Genomic DNA, 24660 nt, shown 5'->3' on the forward strand with positions numbered 1-24660 from the left:
GACTTGGTGTCGTGGCCCTCTAGAGGAGCTTCACGTGATCCGCTTGTACTTGCCATGAACATCAACTTCAAGATCACCTCAACAACTTGGACGTCGACAAATAAAATATTAATTGACTATCTGATTCTTCATCCATCACCATGATTAATCTCGATATCTGTCATCTTTCTTCTTCCTCACCCAGATCTCGCCAACCGGATCACCATGATCAGCTACACACTCCCAATCACCAATACCGTGCTGAGCAGAGGCCTTTCTAACACCCCTACCACCACCGCCAATGATGAGATTTCCAGGCCGATAATTTTCATCATGCTTCATACGACGAATTACACTTCCGTGGACTCGAACTGCATCAGGTACATCTCGAACTTCACCTCCAGGGAGGGGCCAGCGGATTGGTTTCCATGATCCGTCGGACTGAAGATCCATTCTACGGAAGGGCATGTACTCCATGATTTTCCAAGCTGTTACAGCGAAGGGACCGAGACCTTGGCCGTATTCGAGGGAGTCGTGGATTCGAGCTGTGCAGGCGCCGTGCATGACGTTGTGGAAATCGTTCTTGGGATGGTCTTCTTTTTCGTCCATTGGGATATCAGGTGCACGACCTGGACCTCCACTGCCGCTTGAGACTCGAAGATCAGGAATTGGAGGTCGTCCTGTGGCTTCTTGCCAGTCGTGAGCAGCGCAACATCCCATCTCTGCGACCTTCTCATCGTCAAATGTGAGACCAGCTTTCTGAGCTTCTCTCACGATCCATGCAAGGGGAATGTGACTGGTACTCTTGCTACCTTCAAGCATTTCCCAGCCTCCACCGACGTCTGCATGACCACCGGAGAACCAAACTTCGTCAATGTCTTGGGCGGCATCGTCATCGATATTGTTGATCTCATCGAGTGCAAGACCGGAGAGGTTGGAGAAATTGTCAGGATCTCCGCATTGGCTTGGTCTTCTGCACGATCTTGAGCGAGCTCGGTACGGCGCATATGCGCTGCCTTTCTTCTTTCGGCCACCTCTCTTGTCATTAGGAGAGAGATGGTTGCCTTTTCTGCCTCGATCGTCGTGTCCGTTGAGTTCCTCGCGGATGTCATTGATTGCCTTGTGAAAGTGATGACCTTGGTCATCTTTCTGCTTGGGTCGATCTTGATACATGAGATCCTGACGAAACTTGGCTCGTCTCTCGTCGATGCTGACGGCGTGGCGAATTACTCTGGCGCTGCTTCGTGCGGTGTACGGAAACTTGCTGCGTTGCATCCAAGCTGTCTCAAATCTTGGAACAGAATTGACTGTATCAAACAGCCCAAGGAAACGGATACGACCAACTGGACGAGAGAATGTTTCTCGAAAACCCTTCATGAACTGAAACATTTCGTCTCTCTTCTTCTTTGCGGCCTCGGTCTCTTTGCTCGGTGGCTTGTCACAATCTTCCTCGTCTTCAGGAATTTGCTCACGACCTTGCCATTGAGCAAATGCCTTCCAAGCGAACTTGACCATTTCTTCATTGCCGTGCGACAAGAGTCCGATATAATCGAGCATCTCGGCCAGGAAGCGTGCAATATATGCTCCCCGACTGAAACCGAACATATAAATCTCATCGCCGGGGTTATAAAATCGCATAAGGAATCGATAGCCTCCTACGACATGCTGGTCGAATGAAGAGCCTATGGCCGAGTCTTTGGCTTTTTGATACCAAGAGCCAAAGCGAGCCCGAATGCCGGTATGAGTTAGTGATCCTGAGACGACATATGTTCCAATGCCCGCTGGATTGTGTGAGTTGAGTGTGACTGCGACGAACGGGTCACTTACGTTGGTAATAGTGGTATTGGTCATCGGCTTCACGGTCAAGCATTCGAAAGATCTTGAGGATGTTGCTGTCACTATCGTCACCATGGAACTTGTTCCCTGTTCCATCGAAACAGAGAACAAGCTTCCGAGGCTTTCGCCCATATCCGACACCTGCGTCAGGTCCCATTCCCGGAGTTGAAGGTCTGCTCTGAAAATCCCGAGATGATTCAGGATGGCCTTTGACAGACTCGTTCAGAGAATTCGGGGCGAGATGACTGTAGTCCATTGTAGCACACACTCACTCGGTGACACCAGGCGGAGGTTTGTTACATCGCACAAGGTGTTCACAAATGCAGCTGAGTGCAGCTGGGAAGCAGCCTCTTATGTTGGACATGACCACTAGCCCGGAGTGTCTCAAATCTCATCGAACTGAACCATGTTTCGGTCAAAGATCAGCCAAGCGGTAGACAATACAATAATTCCGGTATGCATCCCCGCAGCTACCTGCGGCGGTACAAAAACAAGATACGACAGTGGCTCAATGTCTTAGATGGCGGCGCCAGCGAACAGGTAGTGGGTGTTTCCAGGCTGACGATTTGATCTCTCCCGGCGATCTCTACCATGGCGATACCTTCTAAAGGGGCCGCTTATCTCTGACTGGCTTATGCATTCAGCCCAAGACATTTGAGGAGCTCAACAAGACGACCATCCTCGAACCAAGGATGGAGCCCTCACCGTGCCAACTCCACTAGGTCATCCTTGCATCTGGGTGCACCTCACACCAACCAGAATTCGCGGATCGTCATCAATTGCCGATAGCTGTGAATTACGTTTACCACTATCTCGTTTTTGGAGACTTACAGATTGCCCGCGTCGAGCTGAGAACCTTCTTTGGGAGATTTGGGTGATGATCTATTAGATGTGGCTGCCCGAGAGATTTTTGCTGTCGATCGACATCCCTGGTTCTTCTTGGTGAAAGTCTGAGCGCATGCCAATCGGAGAATGAATTACTCCATCGCGGAAGCTATGAGCCGCTATTGAGGGCCGTCCCTAGGATGGCCTGGACGGATATGCGCAAACATGCCCGAGAATTGGCGAATTGATAATGATTTGGAAGCTGAGACACTAACAAGCCATCGACGTTGGTGGCAGTTCAAGGTCTGACTGAGCAGTTAGCAACAATTAGCTGTATGGAGATCAATTGCTCTGTTCATTCTTCTAATAACACCCGCACTGGGAGTCTACAGCTTACTATTCTTCCAAACAGCATTCCTCTTCTCGACAAAACTCAAGACACCCTCCTTCATATTATCACCACCTTCCATGCTCTTATAAATCCCCCCGTCAATCCTGTTCGTGCTATCCCTAGGCCCCTCAGCTTCCCACCCTCCCAAAAGACCCTCGCGCGACACAATAATCGAGTCGGGCGAATTGTCAGACATCTCAACGGCCCACTTCAGCGCCTCTTGAACAACATCCTCCAGCTTGACAACCTTGTTCACAATACCCCAGTCAAAGAACTGCTGTGCGCTGTACATGCGTCCTAAAAGCGCTACTTCTGATGCCCGTTGTCGTCCTACCGTTCGGATGAGACGCGGTAGTGCACCCGCGATGGCGACGACGCCGCGCTTCACCTCTGGAAGGCCGAACTTGGCGGTGTCGCTGGCGATGACCATGTCGAGGTTAAGTATCATTTCCATTCCACCGCCGAGACAGAGACCGTTAACAGCTGCGATGATGGGCTTCTTTCCATGGCGATTACTCAAGCCTCCAAAGCCGTTCTCTGCCCACTTCTCAACGTCTTTGACGTTTCCTTCTGAGTTTTTGACGTTCCATTCTTTGAGATCTGCGCCAGCGCAGAATGCGCGTCCGGTGCCTGTTATGATGGCGCAGCGCAGTGAGGGCTCGTTGTCGTACCATTTCCAGAGACGGTCGAGATCGAAGCTCATCTGGCGCTGGAGGGCATTGAGATGTTCTGGGCGGTTAAGTGTGACGAGAACGACATGAGGATGGGGGAATGATATGACGGTGTGAGGCACCTTTGGGGGATTGAGTGACTTTGACATGATGATTATTGTTACTGCGATTGATGTGATTTACTGATGTTGAACAGTCTGAACGATTGATAATCTGGAGCTTGACCTCTTATTTACATCACTACAAGCTCCAGGACCACGGTAAGCTCAGTGTGGGGAACCTCGGCACCTCGGAAGCTCCCCCAACAATGGCAACCCGCCGACGATCCCCCTCATTAACACCATAGACAGAGAGACAAAGACATTGGTAAGTTACTGTAGACTCAATTGTATATTCCCACAGCTCTCAAAACGCCCTCACCTAGTTCATTGGCATTGCAACCCGTCGAATTATAATAATAGTACATTTTAAAGCATCCCCTCATCACGCCGGTAGTCCGCGTTTCTCGCTCTCAGTGAAAAAGATCACCATACGCCAGAGCTTCTTGACAAGATCCTCCGCCTCATCATCAAGTGCCTGTGAAACATTCGTTAGTAATTTGATCATAAGACATAAAATGGGTGAAACGTACTCCTTCTAGCTCTTCCACTAGAGCGGCTGCAGTACCGTGAGCGCGAAGGTGTTCCTCCACTGCTTCGACGAGCATCTCCTCTTGTACACCGAGATACTCAACAATCTTCTTCTCCACGAATGGTCGGAGCTTGTCCTTTACCACTGCATCATCCATGAACTCCCACTTGACCTGCCATCCCCACAGACCATCCTTGTCCGATGGGATCTCCTGGGCCAGGGATCGAACAGCCTGTGAAATTTCCTCCTCAGTCATATGCGCCGTAGCAGAAGAAGGCTCGAATTGAATAGGGACCAGTTGTCGCTTTGTAGAAGTATCTGCTTCCTCGTCGTCCAAGAGACCCTCCACCTCTGCGATTGTGCGCCGTTGTGGTGCTGCCCTGGATGCTTGAGCCTTCTGAGCTGCGGCTCCGAGGGATAGCTTGAACGGCTGGGGTGCAGCGGCGGGTGCTTGTCGCTGGTCCATCTCTTCAGCTTGCTTGTCGAGGAACGAGTCGGCCATACCGCGCGCACGCTCCATCTCAGCCTTTTCACGACGCTGTTCATCATGCTCTGCTCTTCTGTCTGCTTCGTCTCGTGCTTCCTCATCTGCGCGGTCACCAGCTCTCTTACGGGCCCAGCCGCTGTGATCGCGGTAGTAAGGGTGTGTCTTGCGACTTGCTTCTTTCTCATCATCCCATGCCTTCTCTCGCTCAAGCTGCTCTTGCTTTCGTTGTTCGAATGACTCTGCGTCTTGACGTTCTCGCTCGCGCTCTCGGTCTATTGCTGCTTGTCTTGATCGTTCTCTGTTGCTCCACTTGCGCTCAGCTTCGAGGTATGCTTTCTCGTCCTCCTCATCCTTCTTGGACTTGTATCGTCGGTACAGTTCTCCGTCGCTGGCGTCTGTGTCGTCATCTTCTTGGTGAATAGAAAGGTCTGTGTTTGAAATACCTCCATTCACAAAGGCAACTCGCTGTCCATTTTGTCCCTTAGGTCCTGATGGCGCATTTGCTATGCTGCCTCTTGGCCCAAGAGGAATGTTGTTGGTAGCTGGTGGTGAATCCAGTCGAGAATGTCGGGCTGGTCCATTTCGTCGTCGCTCCATCTCCTCCATCTCTTCTTCCTTTCTTAGACGTTCGAGATCTCTTTGGTTACTGCGTTCTCGGAATGCAGCGATTTCTTGTGCCACAACTTCCCTCATCTCAGCTGGAATATCTGCGAGTTCGTCCTCTTGAGCCAATGGGATATTCACCACTTCGACATTCTCGCCAGACTCGGTGTTGCCCATTGTGACGTCCTCAGTTGATGTGTTGGTTTTGGGGTAGAACAAATCGTGAACAGCATGCTTGAGCGCTGACTTGGCCGCCTCGAGCTTCTCCGATCCGATAGCACCGTCTTGAGTCTCTTCGTAGGACTCCAGGTACTTGAGCGAACTCTCATCGACCGTAACTTTGAGCTTCGTCTTGTCGATACCCTCGTACGTGTCGTCTTTGGGTACATCCGCGGCTACTGGTTGTCGCTTGACGGGAACTTCGACTTGTTGCTCGTGGAGAAGTTTGACTGCAGTACTCAGCGACCAAGGGTCCTCAAAAAGAGCGAAACCAAACTTAACGCCTTTATGGTCTTCTGTGACACTAGCTTCAGAATCCCACTTTCGCAGCTTTCCACAAGCACCCAAGAGTCGTAAGATCCCTTCATCGCCGCCCAAGCCTTCGGGAATCTCGTTTATGAAGATCGTTCGGAGCTTCTCCTCGTTCGTTGGGGGAACAAGTACCTGTGTTACTTCCCTCGCACCTCGGTCTCGATCACCTCCTCTGTCCATCCCCAAGCCAGGTCGCCCGCCGCTGGGCATAGGCATATCACGACCGCTCGCTGTGGGAGTACCGGGCTTTCCCTGCTGAGATGTACCGAGTCGGATCACGGGGGCATTGAAGTTGATGTTGGGCATGTTGGCAGGCGCTTGGAAGTTGGGTGGAAGGCCGCTTGGACGATTAGCTTGCTGGGCGCTAGACTGCTGGACACCTGGAGGTGCCATTCCCGGAGCAGAAGACATGCCTGGAGGAGGTCCTGGAAACATGTTAGACGGGTAGCGAGTGTATTGTAGAGCTTGCGCACCTAGACCAGGTGGAGGAGCCATTCCTGGAGGGGCATTGTTTGATCCGGGATATCCCCCATACGCAGGAGGCGCGCCGTAAGGATTGTCTACATAAGTTAGCTCTGTTGATACTGATTCAAGGGAAACATACTGCCATAAGGATTATATGCCATATTGGCGCCGTCGCGTATACGCGCGGGGAGGAGGGAATTAGGATGGTCGCGTAAGACTTTTGAATAAAGTATCCACGTCAAGGTAACGATGGAATTGTTTTTAGCTGTTGTTCCGCGATTCTTTATGCAGGCGCAAACCGTGTTGAGGCATCCAGGCACGAGGCTGAAATGTTTCAATGTGGGGCCGGTTTTCGGTCCACAATCCCGCCTTCTTTCGCACCTACATTTTTCCGAATATCGCGACTTTTCTGCATCGCCTGTTTTGGGACAGCTATTGACGACGGCCATTGGCGGTCTAGCTATATCGACAAGATGTAAGTCAACTGGCCTTGTACTTTTGAATTCGATGCTCACATTATTTAGGGCCGCTTCGTTCAGAATTGGCAGCTCAATGCTGTCGAGAGTAGCTACACCTTCAACATGCCTCGCCAAGAGGACATTCACAACCTCACTCGCCTTCCGAACAGGTCCCAAGATTCCCACAGATGAAGAGGCACCTCCAGCCGTCGCTCCTCTGGCTCGATCAAACCCCCTTATCGGCAGTGTTCCTCCTTCGCCACCTCCCGCCGATTCTACTGCCGAACCTACCACCGAATCAAAGTCTAGCCATGCCTATGATGCTTCGAAACCGTTCAGTCTGGACATTGCATCCATTATCGCCAACAAGTCCAGCGCATTCGGCACCGAACTCGTCTCCGATCCTATTGCTCGACCTCAAATCCGCGCTAAGCCCGTCACTGGCCGTACAGTCTTCATCAAGGACCGAGTAACCAAGACAACTGGTCCCACACCCATGGTTGCTCTTCGAGTTCTCAACAGAATCATCCGAGAGGATCAAGTCAAGAACAAATTCCACAGCCAAAAGTTCCACGAGCGCAAGGGTCTTAAGAAGAAGAGACTAAGGAGTCAGCGATGGCGATCACGATTCAAGCATGGTTTCAAGGCAACTGTTAGCAGAGTTATGGAGCTTAAGAAGCAGGGCTGGTAGAGTGTAAAGGCACGGTGTACATTATATGAGAGCATGTAAACTATGATTAAGGAGAATTCATTATCATGACTACATATATTCGTCGTCATCCCAATCTTTAGTCGGACTTGGCAGAGGGCTGGCCTTGATCTTGGGTCGTGATCTGAAGACAGCCTCCATATCCTCTTGAGCCATGAGTTCATCGGTGATAATGGTCATGTCTTCCTCTTCCACTTTGGGAAAGTAACTTCCCTCCTTCTTAGGGGGTGCCTTCGTTTTTCGCAGAGAGCGTCGCCTGTCCAACTGGGCCTTTTGTCTCGCCTTGTCGAAACCAGCCATGCTCTTCCGGGTCCGAGCAATGAGATCAAATTCATCGTCAACAGATGTTTGACTGGGGTCCTCTGCAGAAACAGGTTCTGCGGACGTTGGTGGGGATATATCAATGTCTTCATTATCGGGGTCGAATGCTTCACGAGCCATGGTCAGGCGAGTTCGTTCAGCAAGTGAAAGAGTATGTCGAGGTTTGGGTCGTCGTTTGACCGGAGAAGGAGAAGCCATATCCATAGATTCGAGGATCTGATCTGCCATCTCTTGGGTAGGGGACGGTTGCGTGGCCATTAGCTCTGGTGATTCTTGTAGGGGCAGAGGTGACGGAGGAGGAGACGGTTGAGGTGATATATGAGGCGACAACTGGGGTGAAACATCGTACTCAGGTCGTGGAGAGGCTGCGACAGGTTCATCCTCAGGTTCGGGTGAACTAGTCCGTTCGACTGATGAGGCACGAAGAATACGAGCTTCGTCCTCCGATGGCTTGCGCAAGTTTCTGGCGCGCGAAGAGACTGAAGCAAAAGAGTCATCCGTATGAGCAAGCTTAGGGCGCACCGGAAGCCTTTTAGACTTGTCGAGCTTCGACTTGAAAGACTGAATCGGAGTTTCAGCAAACCCATCCTCGTCTTCGAGTTCGCTGATCGCCTCTTCCTCTTCCTCTTGTGGTTCGGGAGCTGGTGCATTGATTGCTGGTGTATTCTGGGAAGCAGGGCGCTGCAAAAAGTCAAGAGCCGAAGACTTTTGAGGCTTTGTGCTCTGCAACTCCTGGCTCAGACTGGACACAAGGTCCTCGTACTCGTTGAGGAGCTTCGGTTTGCCGAAAGTCGCCTTCTTAGGGCTGGCTGTTCCAAGATGAAGTGCTTCGTGGGCACCAAAGCCAAAATCGATGCCGTTCTCCTTCTCCTTTTGCTTGACCTTGGATGGGGATGGTTTGGGCTGATCGGCTGACAGTCTGTTGCGGAAGGTCTGCCACTTTTGAAGTCGTTCCCTCTGTACACGAACTCGAGTGTCTAGCTGTTCCAGGAGACCTGTTGAGTGCTCCTCAAGTTCTCCAAGTCGACCTTGCTGGACTCTTCTCCACACGCGATCAAAGGGCATACCCAGAAGTCCATCCTTCTTAACACTGGCATCTCCGTAGAGTAGCGTCTCCATCCATCGTTCATTGCCAGACCAGTTGTTTCGAAGTGTCCGCCACATTTCCCGTCTAGCATCGTCAGAGATCGTCTTGCCTCCCTCGAGAGCATCAATTGCTTCCTTTCTCCTAGCGATGCCCTTCTCCTTGACGGTCAAAAGGTCGGCAAAGTCGCGGAATCTTGAGCTGGCGGCTACCTTGCTGTTGAGTATGCGACTAATGGCAACTTTGTGCGCCAAAACCATAGCGTTGAGATCTGTGTTGTCGCTCTTGTACCCGCGGTCCTCGAGCGCAAGTCCGAGCGCAAGTGCTGTATGTTCACCGCTTGTTGCGACCTCTTGAGCAATGACATGTTTGAGAACAGCAGATGAAAATGCTGCGAGAACTTCTTCGAGTCGTTCACCTCGACATTCGTCCAGCATTGTCTTTCGTACGACAGCGTCCCTTCCTAGGACTCCATTCTTCTTTGCTTGCTCGAGAGCTCGTAGTAGGGCGGCTCGCAGGTTGACCGATTGAGTCTGGTCAAGAGGAGGGAAGAACGGTTTGAGTTTCTGAAAATGTCAGTCTAATTCTCACTCTTGGTTGCTGTCCTACCTTTTTTGTTTCATCAGGATCCCATAGCGCAAACAGCTGGAAGAGTGCCCATTCAACGCAGTGAACCCTCTTCTTCAGGCCCTGCGCACTAGAGCCGCCGCTGGCAAATGTTTGGGCCTTGATACCTGGCCAATCCTCATGTTGATCGAGGTCCAAAAGATTCAAATTGGTCAAAAAAATCGACAGCGCCGGAGGTCCATGGTGAACGTGAGGACTTGGTGTCGCTGACGGTGCATGTTGAGTAGATTTGTTGGTAAAGCCGGCCACTAAGCGGGCAGACCGCGTACGAGGCTGAACTGCAGCCATGGTGGCATGTTGAAGGAGAGTGGTTTGAGAGTGGAAGTGCCGTTTATGTAGTTTTTCGGCAGATATGCTGGTACCACCTGAAAAGGCGGAGTGTAAATAAGGTAAGGCTGATGGTAGAGTAAACAAATCGGAAGACGGCAGAGTTGGTGGAGGTGGAGGTGGAGGGGCTCAACGGCAACGGAACCCTGTCCTGGCGGTTTGTGGGGCCGGCGCTACCCTGCACCGAGCGACGACCTCACCCGTGAAGTTCATGGAAGTGAAGGCACCGGATCAAACCTTTTGAAGATGATCTGGTGATGGGAAGCAGCATCTTATCTCGCCATCATGATCCGTTTACACTCTGCTCCATGAAGGGGACATTCCGAACCAGTACGGGCTTCAGTAAGTCCTATGGCTCCTTTTTCGCAAGCCTCCTGCAAACAGCACCATTTCCCAACCTTTGCGAAAAAGACGAACTCCAACAAGTGGTTGATGTGTTCCTTGTTCCCCGAAGGGATAAGCGCTTGGAAATGCTCGATGACTTGGCATGAGATGCTACCGGTATTGTGATCCTGTAGTTGTGCTTTTCGACCAGCTCGAGGATATTTTGTTGCCGAGTTTCCTGAGACAGCCGCATCGATTCTACCTCTGCTTTTGCCTGGTATAGTGCAATCTCCAGTTTGGATTTCCCAGCACATGCAGAGTCATCAATGCGGGCCTGCTTGGTTTCGTGCAACTCCATCTCCAAGCGAAGGATCTTGCCCGCCTGAATATCGGCTGTGTGCTTTAGATTACCGTTCTCTTTTTTCAGGAGCTCCATCGACACGGCGTCCTTGTTCTCAGGCAGATCCTGCTCATTAACCCTTTCGCGTTCGCCGGGGCGTCCGGTGTCTTCGCTGCGCATAGGTGTGGAAGACATGATCGTGTTGTTGGTGATGCTGAGAGTTTGTGCCGTTGCTCAACTGGTGGTGATGAGGAGTAAACTATGTGAGAAGGATATTATTGCGGCAAGAAGAATGAGGTGGCAGGCTGTGTGTGAACCAGAGATTGGCAGGCTGGTGGAAGACTGGCTTAATCGACTGGCAGCCAGCTCCTGACACTGCTGACAGCTGCCAAGTGAATTCACTGTCACTGAACCAAAGACCCGTCAATAATTCTGACTGCTATTGAACTCAAGCCATTCGGTACGAATTCGACACTCCATATCAGCATAAGTGTCTGCTCAAGAAAAGAGGACTTTTGAGGCTCGACGTTATGTGGCCCGTGTCAACTCACTACTCATCGTTCAGCTGCGCGAGCCCCCTTGTGGCCGATGATGCATATCAGTTACGAGTCAGTTTATTTATCCTTGAATAAATTCGAACGATCGATGAGATACAACACGCTTATTTCCTTAGGCTTGCTCGCCAGTAGGAGAAAGGCAAGTCCCTGAGTTTAAACCCCTGAAAGGCCCATCTGGATGTACCGCTCCTCTTCATTGGGGGAATGGTGTTTTATCACTTTCTGCATGAAATCTTCACATTTACGGTAGCAAATCACATACGCCCCTTGTATTTATTTCCCGAACACTTACCTTGTTAATTACGTGTTCCATCACATCCCACCCGAGTACCCATTCCTCAAAACAAGAACTCCCAATAAACAATGACAAAAGAAATATACTAGACTTAGCTGTGATTTAACTTACCTTTTTTGTGCTTTTCTGTCGATGTTTCCTCGTGAACAAGCACGCCTAGTAGAAGATCAGTATAGTCATGGCTAGCAACACCACAAACCTCTTGACTTTCACACCCATCAGACGAAAGTGTACTTTACCTCCGCCAAATCAAGCTGAGCATCGTTGAAGTAGGAGCCATTATAATCCTCACCCTCTTCCTCTACAGGCAGGCCAGCTTCATCAGGATAAAACTCATCCTCAACCCCAAAGCATCCGTCCACGTAAGTATCCTCAGGCACGTAGTCTGCATACCCAGGGGGAAAGGGGCTTGTAGGTTCATCCACTTCGGGAATTGTCGGGAGCCTTTGAGGGAACTCCTCGAACTCAACATCGCCGTCCTGAAAAGTATAAGCCTCGAGGGGATTTTCGTGATCCTGGGGAGCGTCAGTGGAGTTGAAGTCGAGGTCAGAGCAAACCCCACACTCCAAGACATGTTCCATGCACATATCATCATCAGATGGTGTACCATAGTCATCGTCAACCTCAGGATAAGGTTCCTCGATTTGGACATCGTCAGATTCATCCTCGTAGAACTCATTCTCTTCAATTTGACCCTCCTCATACTCGTCAAACTTACGCTTTCGAAGTCCCCAGTTGGTGTCTTCCATGTTGGCAAGCCTTTGAGGAACCGTATAGACTCTCTCTTCAACAGTCATGTCATTGTGTTCGCGGTCGTTACTGTAGAACCCAGAAGTATTGCACCAAGAGTGAGCCTCAGGCTCATACCCAGAGAGGTCATCGATAGACTCTTCATACTCTGTGCTGGCGTGGTACCCCGAGTCGTTACCTTTAAAGCCGGCGGGACTCTCGCAAACGGAATACTCGGGGGCATTTTCATAAGCGTTAGAGACATTATCGTCCTCCCAGGAACCATCAAACTCAGTATACTCTTCACTGGACTCCTCGAAACAGGATTCAGAGACATCAGCCTCATAGTCATCCTCACACCAACAACCGCTGAAACCCTCAAAGTCCTCGGCATGGCGAAATGGATGCTCAAAGGTGAACTCATGAAACGAGCTCTCGTACTCCAAATCAGCCTCATCCATCTCAATATCGCGGTTACCGACAAAGCGGTATCCGGGAAGGTATCCGTTCATCTCCGAAAGTGTTCTCGTGTCCTGCCGAGGTGCAGGGACAGGTGAAAGACGGCCATACACGAAGTTTTCGTCAAGGCCTTCTTCCTCAACATCGTAGACACTATCATACTCACCACCTTGCGGTCCGTTCATTGCAATGTCTCGGTTCTCGGAAAATCGTGCGCCCGAGTAATAGTGATCCCACTCGATGGGGGATGTGGCAGCCCGGGTCATGGGAGATTCGGAGGTGGTCTTAGGAGAAGAGACTGTGATACTAGGCACAGCCATTTTTAAAAGATAATTTGCAGGTCAGAAACGTTTTGGAAGGCAGAAATGCTCTTTGTAGTGATGTTGAAGCGGTGCTTGTTTGCGAAGAGGGTAGTGCTGTTGACTGAGGGTTGGTGATTTGTGGATATGAGATTGGCTCTAATCTGGGCTCACGAAGGGTTATATACATATATGTCAGGTCTCCATGCGAGTAATTACAAACAATAAAAAGTTCTTTTGTTCGAATATTGTTTCAGCGAGCGGTCACTTGTTCAGAACTGACTTTAACCAAGAAAGGTCAATCCAAAACGACCTTTACAAAGGATGGGCGTTCATATGACCACAACTTTTGAACATGGACCAAAACCACTGAAATTCCGAGGCACGACTTGGAAGAAAGGAAGTGACAATCAGTGGGCTGACCCGGAAGATACTGTAGTCGTTGTGTTCAGTCTATGGGTTGATTGTCACGTTGAACATTGTTGCTGCCTAGGTCATTTAGTACACGATCCAATAAGAATTGGCAATGGTGAGGACGAGGAGCACATTTTTGGCCGAAATCAAAGGTCATGTCAACATTGGAGCAATCGAAATGGATGCGACATATGTGAGTCTCGGTTCAGGGAAGTTGAGTCGTAATTTCTCGTAGAGGACTGAGTTACAGCAAGATAGGAAGAATGGGACAGTCGATCATGGTTTGTCTGATTTCGCTTGCTCTATTCTGCAATATATGTGGTATGGATGTGTACATGAAAGAATGTCGGTATAACTTCGCTGTCTGTGTGCTTTGCAAATGTGTATTACGAAAAAGACTTGCAACAGTAAGAGCTGCTTCACAATGTGCATTCCAACGACGCTTAATGACTCTGCAGCTGCCCCAGGGAAAGTCAGCTACTCCAGCACATTGACAGTAGGAAGGAGACGGCAATGTCTGCAGCCATTAATTTCCATACTGAGTCCATTATGAAAATCTGCAACCGGCTTGTAACTGAACCTTTTGGTAAGCCAAAAGCAATGATCACTTTCTGGGTGGCAATTGCAATGGAGTCGCCCCGTAGAGTCCTACCAGCCACGGGCAACTGATTCTCCACGACGTTCTATTGCTGCCATACAGCAGTAGAAGGAGACAGAATCATAGGATGGGTTTCGGATAAAACGCTCCAGACTTTGCCGGAGGCTGCGAAAATAGTGAATTGTTTTCTCCAACTGCTCATCACCAAACCGACCATTCATGAACAAGTCAGCAGCCAAACGCAACTCTGGGTTCAGACGTATAACGTGATAATCCTTCGGCGGTCTTTGCTCTTCGAATGAGCGCTCGCATAGACACAATATGACTTGAACGCCACATACTCTGAATGGGTTTTGGATGTGGTTGCTCTGCACTTGTGGGCCTCGAACCCCCCCAACGTCGGAATCAGTGTCTGCCTCATGTGATTGTTGGTTTCCCTCCGTTTCGGCCGTCTGACTTTCAGGTTCCTCAGGCCTCTCGCCCAGGTCTTGCCAAGAAGATGATAATGAAGGAGTATCCTCGGAAATCCTCTGGAAATAGTTAGTTCGCTACTGAGTCCCCATGAAGGTATTTTCGAAACTCACGCTGATGCAGTCCCAAGGTTCTGTGCTATCTTGATTGGATGACATGATGACGAAGATGAAGAGTGTGAGGTTGATGTACCGATGTCGATGTGTGGTGGAGAGCGAAGTCTGAAGTCTGAAGTCTGAAGTCTGAAGAATGAAGAATGAAAAATGAAAGTGTTAAGATCACAAACGAGCCAGAATGGATATAGGGGCCCGGAAATGGGGAGGTGCGAATGGGTGATGGCTGATGGCTGATGGGTCAGTTGGCTCACGGTCACCCCTTCCCACGCCGACCTCAAGCAATCTGTTCTCAATGAAATGGAAGTGCCGCCTTCTTACATCAGCAAGAAATATCCTAGACAAAACCAATGATACGAAACCGCAAATAATAGGAAATTCTCTGCTCTGCTGGGCGTCCTTAACCTCCTTAGCAAAATTCACAACTCCTTATCGCATAATTATGATCTGACCTGATACATGCGATAGTCCGTAAGCCTCCGTTATTCTGCTATGTTTGTTCACGCGCTTGTCCGGTTTTCTTTACCACCAAAGCCAACTTTCAGAGCCGTGTGGACAATCTGTCGTTCACAATCGCCGGATTCCTCTTGGGTGTTCACAAGTTTGTTTGGGAACCCCTATTCAAGGGCTGTCGCCCGTCAGAGACAAAGCAAGGTTGGCGCTAGTCATCCGTATCCAATGGTTTGTCCAAACGTTCATCTTTGTTCGTTGGGCATATACTGCCAAAGATGTTAGTAATGCTTTCTATCTGAGCGAGTCGACTTACCTGTACACTCCAAAAAGCTTCTTGCAGATGGCGAGTCACTTTGAAGACATTCGTCGCGTTGTCGGTTGTTCATTCATATTGTTCAATGGTCAAAAGCCCATCGAGATATCTCTTTAGCCTTAGACCTCTGCTTATAAAAGTTCTTATGGTCGCCACCTTATGTCTCTTTCACCTTTTCCCAAGTTTCTGTTGCGGGGTCGGTGGGCCATTCGCAAAGCTCTGTGTCAGGATGGTTCCTGATCCAGATGAGAGCTTGCTCAATCTCCTCTGTGTCGCCTGTCAGAGTCTGGATGGTATACTCCTTGGTCTAGGGGAAAGGATGGCTTGTGTCGGCAGAAGGATTGGCCTTTACCCACTTCCACATCAAGGGGTACCAGAATGAATGCTTGGTCTTGAGTGGAGGGAGACAAGCCCTTTTTTTTGACGAGTATGTCAATCCTTTTGGCTGGTGTCCTTCGGTGTCATGTTGGCCAGAGCTACACACTCCACAGCCAGTCGTGAAGCCATTTTCATCTACGGCCCAGCACTGGATGACTTTGTGACCAGGCTTCTTGCAAACGCCACAAAATTCTGGCACCATAGGAGCTGAAGGCTGCTGAGATCTATCGACGTAACGTATGTCCTCGTCGTATGGAATCACAACCCGTCGGTTGTAGGAGAGTATGCTCAGTCCACGAAAGTCCAAAGGAACTCCGCGGCGGTGACTGTCGCGCGTTTCTGGTCGGGCGTGCCAAGTAATGTCGTTGACCAGCTCGTTATTGTCAATGAAGCTCCGCCGCATGGAGGAGCCTTGAATTTCATCGGCGGACAAGGTGCTCCCTCTATAGTTCAAGTGAGGAGTTCGAACCTCCCTACCTTCAGTCAACTCCTGCTGCGAACGCGAAGTGTTCTGGGATCCAGAGGATGGCCCCTGGCCTGTTTCGACTCCAGTGACCACCTGGGCTTCGGTGTGATCAGATCTCTTCTGCTTTCTCCTCTTCTGTCTATTTCCATGGCCATTGCCCTGTCCATTGCTGGGGCTCGCGTCTTGTATCTGTGGGACCTGCTGCGGCTGGGAGAATGGGTTTGAGAGTCCGTTTCCAGATTGCCATGGTACTTGAGGAGCGAATTGGTACGGGGGTAGTGCCGGCCCGGCAGAGACAGGCTGGTGCGAAGGAAATTGTCCATGTTGGAAGCCGGCTGCATATCCTGGGGGAGCTGGAGGTCCATAGTGAATAGTAGTAGAATGGGTGACGGCGTGAACAGGGGCTTGACCCGGAAATGGACCGCCTTGCCGATGTCCACCGTCATGGTGACTGCCACGACCATTGCACCGGCCGCCGCGTCCACCGCGTCCAGCGCGCCCGCCTCTGTTTCCATGGTGGCTGTCTTGGTGCGACTCTTCAGCACCCGTAGTAGACTTTCGCTTTGTCATTTCTGGGTGCTTCTGCTGATATTGCGAGAAAGTGGTAGCGCTTGGTGTCAATGAAGAGGTATGAGGAGACGAGATGAAGAAATTTGATTGAATCAATGGATTAATTAACCAAGAAGTCTGGGGAAAAGAAATTACGCATGCTAGCTCTGTCCGCTGGCGGCCAGACTTTGATGCAGCTGCTGAGCCTGCGAGTGGCTCACAGTTAGAAGCTCGCTTCTTCCAGGTACAGCGGACCGCCAAAACAACTGGTAGGGGGCATTAGACAAAATTCAAGTTAGCAATAGGCCCCCAACGTTTGTTTAGGTACTGGTGTTGGCTCTGATGTGAAAGTGCATAGACGGGTATCACACACCCATGTTCTTGTCCATGTCTACGAGGGTCTGCAGCAAATTCTCACCGACAAGTGAATTGATCTATTAACCTAATGACTTACCTCCAAACTTCAAATCACATTCATCTTCAACTTTGGGTGGATATGATGCTCTTAGTGTGGCATGATCCTTTGGCTAACTCAAACCCCTATCCTTTCATCCCGGACCCCTTTCGCATACGACCCCCAACAACTCATGGCTCACGTCGAATCTTGATCAATCCATCTTCCCTCGTCATCCAGGTACAATTTCCGTCTCCATGGAGAGAGCAACGAGGCGTTCGTCCCCCTTCATGCACGAGAAATCCAACCGTGTTTCCTTCACCAAGTGACCGCAGACAAAAGGACAACATTGGGAAGGTGACAGAGTCTCCAGCAAAGCTGATCAGTGCTGCTCGCCGCACGTCATCCTCGAGAACGGTGCAAAGAAGGGCAAGATCGTTTACACTGAGGTCATCGTCTTTGATATCGAGGGGCAAGTCGATGGCGATCTCGGCGAGTCGCTGTAGTCGGCGTGACAGGGGATTGCCTTGTTCTTTTGCAGGTTGAGGAGACTCGAGTTTTTCGACTTGCTCTCTGAGTCTCTCGGTGATGGATTCGAGATGAGCTGTGGCACGAAGAGCATTATTTTCAGCTTGTAGACGTGCGATCATGATGAACAACTCTCGGAGGTCGCGTCTGGACTGCTCGGAAAAGGAGGTATCGTCGAAAGCCGCCTATTGATTCGTCAGTTGAAGAATTATGGATAAGGCTCCCTCCCAACAGTACTTACTCCTTCAGAGCTACTGCTCTTTGCCCCTTTTTTGGCGTTCTCTTTGCCCGGCATTGTGTAGGTGTTCAGACGGATGAAACTCAGGGGCTGAATACAGGGGAGTGAGCAAGATAAAGAAATATGAGTAGAGAGTAAGAAGGTGAAGAGCTCGAGAACAGAGGGAATACGTGGCTGACTTTAGAGTGATTGCCAAAGTGAGTGGTGCTTTGGCATTTGTGATGTTTGAGAACTGTCAGTCACTGTCACTTCCACCAACTTCTCCCAAGAGCGCTAAGGCTCAAGAGAGAACAAGGATGATATCATTGTCAGTTCAGGATCTCAGCTACCATCTTCGCGAGGGTTTGAACGGTCGCTAATCCATTTTGATACAGGAGTCCCTTCGTCAACCTTTGGAAGAGGCCGAGCACACCATCACAGGACTGAAAGCCGCGCACAAGCAAGGTTCATATTTGCCAAACCAATCTTTCCGACCTGAAACTCTTATGTTTTATTCAAAGTTAAAAACCGATTCGCTGTGATAAATCGCTGCAGGAATAATCTGATGTCTCTCCCGCCCCTCCCGAAGTTTGTCTTCATGCCCGATAAAACCCATTTGCGTAGGCCCAGTCATGGAGCTCGATTCTCTTTGCCTCCTCTAGGAAATACCAGACGAAGTGTTCCCAAGATTCATTTATAAGTCTTTGTTCGGCACCCCGGGCTTCTAAATTGTGAGCTGTTCTTGTTTTCTCGATGGCTGAGGCTGGGTTCTTGAGATCGTCCCAGAACTCGTCGGTTGCTCGGCCCAGGCGAACTGTTTCCCCAATCCACCAGTTCAGAGCGTCGCTCCGTGTGGGAGAGTTATCCCATATTGATACCTGTTCCGAAGAGTGGTCAGTAAGTCGAGCGTCGTCACTCTCTGAAGATGGTGGCTCAAGTGGTGTGGTACCCGTCTACTTCTCTCTAGAACTGCTGTCTTCTTCATCAGCAGGATAGTCATCTTCTGGTTCCCAGGAAAGTAAATCCCTTTGGCTTTGGTTAGCTGCTTGTTCAACAAGGTTGAAATGGCCATCTTACGTGAACCACAGATACACGTCTTCAAGAGCCGACTTTATCTAATAGGCAGTATCTGTATCAAGTTAGTGGAAGATCAAGTCGGCTTATCTCATATTACTACGCTTGTTTCTCTTTATGGTACGGTGACGCCTTCGTGATCTTTGATGGTTGCGACTTCGAGACATTATTGAGTCTGGAGTTATGGCGGTGGACAGTTCGTGGACTAGAAGAGCTTTCGTAGGTTCTGGTCGAGTGGCTCTGGTATGTAGTGATTTATAAATGATGGGTCTGATGATAAAAGGAGTTCAGTAGATGAGTTCACGAAAGAGATGTTTCCATGGTTGGATGCAAGATGGGTGGAATCAAAGTCCAGGTTGCATTATGTTGAGGGCCAAAAGCTGACTCTTGCTTTTGGGGAGTTCAACGGAAGGTCTTTTGCAGCCATTCACGGCTACCGGCAGTTTACAATCTTGCAGTCACCGTCCAGTCTTTTCCTAACCAAACAGGTTCCTCTTCCTGCTTTCCTCTTTCTCACCTGTCTTGGATGACTACTTCCGATGCCAGTGGTGAAGACAGTTCTCTGAGCTTTCCTTGGGACATAGCATCGTCATCGTTCGACCTTTCTCATGTGGGTTGGTTGATCACCAGCTCCGCATAAGTATCATCAAAGCGATGGTGATCGAGGCTGGGATCCTTGAATTATAGTCGCTTTCCAAGGAAGTATTAGAAAGAAACCAGTAAGCAGCAAAATCTGTTTCTGTCTGCCATTTTACCTCATCCAGAGCATTACCGTGAACTGTCTTGCCTTAGTACTGATTCGTTGTAGTACCGTAGGGTAGGTTGGCAGGTGACTGTCCCGGAATTGTGGATCTAGCACCGACAGACACCGAACCGGAACCCCACTACGCCGGAAGTTAATTGACCTCACATGTCGAACTTGAAGTTTGTTGTTGCTGATCCAAGCCGCCACAAGATCTCACATGCAAATTAAATGCTAGATTAGAGTGATCCATAGATGGGTCGGACTATATTACACGGTGGTATTTGGGAGAACAGCCAAGCTTGCCGTAGCTCGCTCTAACATGCCCAGAAATAGCTATCCACCTCAGGCGACACAAGGTATCCAAGCTGTGCGCAAGCGCGACTACCACACGAGCATAACACACATTGATGATAACATAAGATTCCATCAAAAATAGATCACGCTTCTGTAGGTTTCATCGAAATATATAACCACTTCATCACAAGCCTAGGCCAAAGCTGGCCAGCCAATGCAGCGCTCAAGAAAGACCACGATCTGTCGAAGGGACATTTATCGCTGCATAGTGAATATCGCCATCATTCTTGCTGGGTAAATCGTAACAAGATGGCAGCCCGGATGGTGTGCTATCCGGAGCTCTCGGGGGTTGGGGGGTTGGAGAGGACGATGTATGAAGCAGCGGGAGCTTTCATTGAAGGTAACGAATACGGGCTCAGGATGTGTCCAAGGCCACAAAGGCTTGGGATCAACGTCTTCAACTGCAAGGAGGAAATGGTCAGTGAAGGGTCAGCTTGTTTGAGGAGTGATCAGGGGACTCACGCCAGAGACGCCAATATTCTTCGTCGATGAGATAAAGCAAGTGCTCAGTCTCCGCCTCTGTCCAATCTTTTGCTTTAATCATCGGGAGAGCTGTAATAATCCTCGCCCGAGCTTGGCTTCGTACTGCAACTTGCAACGCTGGGTCGTCGTGCCGTGCCCAAGCGAGATACGCGTTGACATACTCTGTTCTTTGAGAGCTCGTGGGGTTATCGCCCGGCCAAGGCTCCGAGAAAGCTTTGAACCTTGCAGCTGCGATGGGAGGGTCATAGTCGAGATGAGGGACTGATTCATCCTTGTTGATGTCTGGTATGTACGCTGTGGCGTCCTCAGCGAGGGAGTCGTCGGGCCAGCTACAGTCTGTAGGCGAGGACATTGATGGTTCAGAGGTTGGTACTAGGTACTAAGTTGGGAGCTGAGAATAGCAGGATAGGCATTTTTAAAGAGTTGAGGATATGTTTATGATGAGCTTGATTAAACGTATGATGAGTTTCGTAAAAGTTTGGATGAGTGACAGCGGAGTTTGGCAAGCTAAGGTAGGTACCCTTGGGTAGCGGGCAGGTGCAGAATAATTTGGCGCCTTCCGTTTGCTGGCCTGTTTGCCGTTTGCCGTCCGCAGCAACCAAAATTCATCCACCTTTCACCTTCATATCCCACACCACACCCGCGCTTCTGCCTTCTTCCTCATTCACCTCAATCCTCGTCTGCACGACAGCAGGTGAATTTCCATCACGATGCCCAAGTCTGCTCCTCCTCGTCAGGGCAACTTCCGATCCAACCCCTACGGAACTTGGATCTCCCCCGGATTTGCAGGTAGCCAAAACACCTATTACCCAAGTACTTCCTCTCGCTTTGACGACCCGCCTTTTGGCATGCAGCAGCGCGCCTGGGGCCCTCCGTCTTTGGGCTCTCCCGAGCGCCCTTATGATGTGATTATCCCCCCTCCTGAGTTGAACCGCGGCCAGCGCGTGGCCCCCGTTCATCCGCCTCCTCCGTACAGCACTGAGACTCCTGAGCAACGCTCTAAAGACGGCTTTCTTGGTGGTCCCCCGACCTCTGCCGCGGCTGAGAACCCAGGAGCCCAAGACTTCAAACCTGCGCAACAGTTCTGGTCCCCGCAGACCCAGCTGTTCGAGAGGCAGAAGCAGCCTCTGAAGCAAGTTGACAGCATGGTCCTCCAGGCTGTGACTCGCAACAGCCGTTGGGGCAAGGAGGCCCCTGACCTGCGTGTCATCAGCAACAGCAAGGGAGGTGGCACTCAGTGCAATGTCTACAGCAAAGTGCCCTCCGTCGCCAAGACGATCTCCTTCAACGTCGATGACGAGGAAGCGCTCCTCAAGGCCTATCGCCACGTCAAGGCGATGAATCCTTCCGCTCCTGTCGGAGGCATCATGTTCAGCATTGGTGCAAAGGGCGACCGCAGCCAGGTTGACAACATCAGCTGGAACTCTTTCGCTGGTCGCTCTGGTCTTGGTAGGAGCTTCTCCATGAACCTGAATGGTGACAATATTCAGGTCTTTCGCCGTGAGTCTGCTTCTGCATTGTGCCATCAAGTCTATCGTGTACTAAAGATTAGTAGCCCGGCGCTAAACAGTGCGTCCTTATCTCTGCATCATTTCTAGCATCATGCCTCTACATCAGGGGTTGAGTTGGAAAAGACAAAGGCTACGAACGAGCATATAAAACAGTATACGAGGGTAAATGGCATGCATATTGATGAGAGAAGTCAAGAATCGTGAGATAGCGAAGTATCAAGGACGGGAGGACTTCCTACTAGCAATAAAATTCTGTCTGTTCTGTCAATATTGATCACTTCTCGACTTGTGATGTCAAGGAGAAAGCTTTTCAGAATAGGATGAAAAGTGACCAAGATACATTAATCTGTACATTATTCAACCTCAAGCCCTGGAACCTACCGTTATCTCCTGAAGCCAACTATCTAACAACTGTAGCAGTCACCTCTCTCATAACAAGTCCGCTAAAAGATCTCTCATCCTTCGTATCAAAATGGGCAATGCCCCCCATGCTGTTGTCTCCATGCTCTCGGTCCAGTTGGAGGATTGAACTGCGAATTAGGCTGTGGCTGATTCGCAATACCAAGCCCAGCTCCTCCTTGATTTCCGCCCTGTCTTTGTGGCGCAGATGAATGAGGTTGGCCGCGGTGCCCATGGCGGCGCTCTCTCTCCTTCTTGGCCAGGAACTTTCGCTTCCGTTCCCGGTCTCGGGTTCTGTCCCTCTGCCCCTTGCGCTTTCGTGGGCGACCACCTGCAACCTGAGGAACGTTGTGGGTCTGTTCCGGTTGATCCTCTAGCATCCCTTCGTCAGATGACTCAATTGATATAACCTCTCTGTCTTCAATGACATTCATTCTAGGCTCTTGTGCCGGACCTGGGTCAGGCTGTGTGACGAAGGGGCTTCGGACGTTCGACTGGGCTCGGTTGCGCTGGTTTGCGAGAAACGCCCGGAATGGATTAAGCTGATCCCTGTGATCAGCTATAGTCCTGACCAAGTCACCAGCGTCGGGGTCAAATAACCGACGGATAGGATTGCTCTCTGGCTCGAAATGTCCCACTGGTTGAGGATCCCTAGGAAAGCCACCGAAAACTGCATTGTTGGGCAGCAAGTTGTTATTGGCTGGGACTCCCTGTCCATCAGCCTGACCATAGAACATACCACCTTGGGTGGGAGGCTGGTTTACTGCTGCATTGCAGAGCTTCCTCCTCTGAAGCTTCATCCAAACCCCTTTGTATGCCTTCAATAGCTCCTCCAGTCCTGAGGGGTAACTTCTCGAGGTTCGACTGGCGCAATATTGCAGATAATGAACCTCGCAGGAGATGTTCATACTACAATCATGCAACCGGTCCAAAGCGCTGATCACGACACCCAAGTCTCCAGTCCTGACCAGCAAAGTTTCGGTTGATGTTGGTACTGCGCTTACACCAACCTGATCAGCTATCAACACCAGAAGCTTGGCGTGAGGTGTCACAAACACACCTGCAGTTTTCAATCGTTCTTGATGGAAGCGAAAGCGCTCTAGGACTGGAGAACCAGAGAACTGGCCCAGATTGCCACAACCGAGGTGGCTCAAGATGTGCGCCTCTTCCGCAGAGAACCCCTCGCCATTGTCTCTCTGGCAAATGACTGCCCATCTGATAACGATGGGGAGAAACCGGTACGCATTTGTCTCCTAGAACAAAGGATGTGTCATGATTATCTTGAGCTTGTCGCAGAAATGTAACGTCCACAGGGGGTTGCGCTTCATTTGTCCAGCATGCATGAAGCTATCGCTACCGCTATTGTCGAATTCGAAGTCGTGATACGTGGATAGCAGAGATAGAGGATCCATGTTGCAGAGATGAAAAGAGATCTTGAAGACCGAGGAAAGATGAGTACCACGATCCGGCAAGCGCTGTATTGCAGCCTTGATTACACCATTGTCCCAAGAGGCGCCCAACTCATCTTCTTGATTCTGGCTCCAGGTGTGAGAATCGATAAATTTTGCGAGCTCATACTGCTCTTCTTCTTTCGTTCTTTCCTTGCTGATGGAAACAGACTCTCTGTCCTTCTCCCTGGTCGAATGGACCGAGTTTCGATAATCCTTGATGAATTCCGCGACAGCTTGGTTCTCATATTTGTCGGGCGAAAGCAAAGCATCCTCACTGCCAAGCTGTGATGTGTCGATAGTTCGGTAAGGAGAGTCTCCATAATTGCTGGGAATGTATGCGTCACCCATCCAACTCTGGTGGCTGTCATTTCCATCATCCAGCGGTTGCACTGGCGAAGGAAATCGTGTCCGCGATACACGGGCGGCATTTTCAGCAGCGATTGTCTTCTTGTTCTTGGACCCTCGTGGTCTTCCTCTTCCTCTTCGTACGGGGAGTACTTGATCAGGCGTTGAGGTGGTGTCGTTTACAAGTCTGACGGAAAGACTCTGGCTCCCTTCTCCAATCTCCGTCCCGGTGTCAAGATTCTGGGGAGTCACAGCTACCGCCGCGCCCTGTGAACCTGTGACTGACGGCGGATGATTTTCATCCATTCTTTTTATTTTATATTGTCTTAGAACTTAATTTGTCCGTGTGCGCTGTTGCGCAATTCGAGGAGGATGTTGGTGGTGAGGTCAAGAAATGAAATCTGAAGAGAGGCCCACCGGCTGAGGCTGGTCTACCAGACTCTGGCCTAAAGTTAGG

General features: G+C 50.2%; 13 protein-coding genes across 14 annotated transcripts; 2 read left to right on the forward strand and 11 right to left on the reverse strand.

Annotated features, from left to right (window-relative positions):
- Positions 1-86: 86 nt before the first annotated feature.
- FOXG_07557 (uncharacterized protein) lies at positions 87-2500 on the reverse strand. Its single transcript, XM_018386142.1, has 2 exons — positions 1807-2500; positions 87-1760 (listed from the first exon to the last, which is right to left on the reverse strand). Exons 1-2 carry the CDS (start codon positions 2069-2071, stop codon positions 145-147), a joined length of 1881 nt encoding a protein of 626 aa, XP_018243255.1. The 5' UTR covers positions 2072-2500; the 3' UTR covers positions 87-144.
- A 458-nt stretch (positions 2501-2958) lies between these two features.
- On the reverse strand, positions 2959-3847 carry FOXG_07558 (enoyl-CoA hydratase). Its single transcript, XM_018386143.1, has one exon. The coding sequence runs from the start codon at positions 3732-3734 to the stop codon at positions 3027-3029; it is 708 nt and encodes a 235-aa protein (XP_018243256.1). The 5' UTR covers positions 3735-3847; the 3' UTR covers positions 2959-3026.
- Positions 3848-4185: 338 nt separating this feature from the next.
- On the reverse strand, positions 4186-6765 carry FOXG_07559 (uncharacterized protein; the record flags this gene model as incomplete). Its single annotated transcript, XM_018386144.1, has 4 exons — positions 6558-6765; positions 6427-6513; positions 4334-6378; positions 4186-4278 (listed from the first exon to the last, which is right to left on the reverse strand). The coding sequence occupies exons 1-4, from the start codon at positions 6577-6579 to the stop codon at positions 4186-4188; spliced, it is 2247 nt and encodes a 748-aa protein (XP_018243257.1). The 5' UTR covers positions 6580-6765.
- Positions 6748-7567, forward strand: FOXG_07560 (uncharacterized protein; the record flags this gene model as incomplete). The annotated part of the gene is made up of 2 exons (XM_018386145.1): positions 6748-6893; positions 6943-7567. 2 exons carry the CDS (start codon positions 6748-6750, stop codon positions 7565-7567), a joined length of 771 nt encoding a protein of 256 aa, XP_018243258.1.
- A 69-nt stretch (positions 7568-7636) lies between these two features.
- Positions 7637-9905, reverse strand: FOXG_07561 (uncharacterized protein; the record flags this gene model as incomplete). Its single annotated transcript, XM_018386146.1, has 2 exons — positions 7637-9556; positions 9600-9905. 2 exons carry the CDS (start codon positions 9903-9905, stop codon positions 7637-7639), a joined length of 2226 nt encoding a protein of 741 aa, XP_018243259.1.
- A 388-nt stretch (positions 9906-10293) lies between these two features.
- FOXG_07562 (uncharacterized protein) lies at positions 10294-10803 on the reverse strand (the record flags this gene model as incomplete). The annotated part of the gene is made up of 1 exon (XM_018386147.1): positions 10294-10803. The coding sequence occupies one exon, from the start codon at positions 10801-10803 to the stop codon at positions 10294-10296; it is 510 nt and encodes a 169-aa protein (XP_018243260.1).
- An 875-nt stretch (positions 10804-11678) lies between these two features.
- FOXG_07563 (uncharacterized protein) lies at positions 11679-12968 on the reverse strand (the record flags this gene model as incomplete). Its single annotated transcript, XM_018386148.1, has 1 exon — positions 11679-12968. The coding sequence occupies one exon, from the start codon at positions 12966-12968 to the stop codon at positions 11679-11681; it is 1290 nt and encodes a 429-aa protein (XP_018243261.1).
- A 1041-nt stretch (positions 12969-14009) lies between these two features.
- On the reverse strand, positions 14010-14588 carry FOXG_19504 (uncharacterized protein; the record flags this gene model as incomplete). Its single annotated transcript, XM_018399725.1, has 2 exons — positions 14010-14489; positions 14544-14588. 2 exons carry the CDS (start codon positions 14586-14588, stop codon positions 14010-14012), a joined length of 525 nt encoding a protein of 174 aa, XP_018243262.1.
- Positions 14589-15741: 1153 nt separating this feature from the next.
- On the reverse strand, positions 15742-17919 carry FOXG_07564 (uncharacterized protein; the record flags this gene model as incomplete). Its single annotated transcript, XM_018386149.1, has 4 exons — positions 15742-15785; positions 16165-16840; positions 17498-17809; positions 17866-17919. 4 exons carry the CDS (start codon positions 17917-17919, stop codon positions 15742-15744), a joined length of 1086 nt encoding a protein of 361 aa, XP_018243263.1.
- A 397-nt stretch (positions 17920-18316) lies between these two features.
- On the reverse strand, positions 18317-19191 carry FOXG_19505 (uncharacterized protein). 2 transcript variants are annotated; one of them, XM_018399726.1, is made up of 4 exons: positions 19021-19191; positions 18919-18970; positions 18791-18867; positions 18317-18719 (listed from the first exon to the last, which is right to left on the reverse strand). In XM_018399726.1, exons 3-4 carry the CDS (start codon positions 18839-18841, stop codon positions 18438-18440), a joined length of 333 nt encoding a protein of 110 aa, XP_018243264.1. In that variant the 5' UTR covers positions 18842-18867; positions 18919-18970; positions 19021-19191; the 3' UTR covers positions 18317-18437. The 2 variants fall into 2 exon arrangements, with proteins under 2 accessions (XP_018243264.1, XP_018243265.1); XM_018399727.1 differs by having other exon boundaries at positions 19019-19075.
- A 1018-nt stretch (positions 19192-20209) lies between these two features.
- Positions 20210-20849, reverse strand: FOXG_19506 (uncharacterized protein; the record flags this gene model as incomplete). Its single annotated transcript, XM_018399728.1, has 2 exons — positions 20210-20415; positions 20477-20849. The coding sequence occupies 2 exons, from the start codon at positions 20847-20849 to the stop codon at positions 20210-20212; spliced, it is 579 nt and encodes a 192-aa protein (XP_018243266.1).
- A 358-nt stretch (positions 20850-21207) lies between these two features.
- Positions 21208-22063, forward strand: FOXG_07565 (uncharacterized protein; the record flags this gene model as incomplete). Its single annotated transcript, XM_018386150.1, has 2 exons — positions 21208-21997; positions 22053-22063. The coding sequence occupies 2 exons, from the start codon at positions 21208-21210 to the stop codon at positions 22061-22063; spliced, it is 801 nt and encodes a 266-aa protein (XP_018243267.1).
- A 412-nt stretch (positions 22064-22475) lies between these two features.
- On the reverse strand, positions 22476-24509 carry FOXG_07566 (uncharacterized protein; the record flags this gene model as incomplete). The annotated part of the gene is made up of 2 exons (XM_018386151.1): positions 22476-23622; positions 23719-24509. 2 exons carry the CDS (start codon positions 24507-24509, stop codon positions 22476-22478), a joined length of 1938 nt encoding a protein of 645 aa, XP_018243268.1.
- Positions 24510-24660: the final 151 nt, after the last annotated feature.

The sequence above is a fragment of the Fusarium oxysporum genome, chromosome 4 (assembly GCF_000149955.1).
Source record: "Fusarium oxysporum f. sp. lycopersici 4287 chromosome 4, whole genome shotgun sequence".
NCBI classification, from domain to species: domain Eukaryota; kingdom Fungi; phylum Ascomycota; class Sordariomycetes; order Hypocreales; family Nectriaceae; genus Fusarium; species Fusarium oxysporum.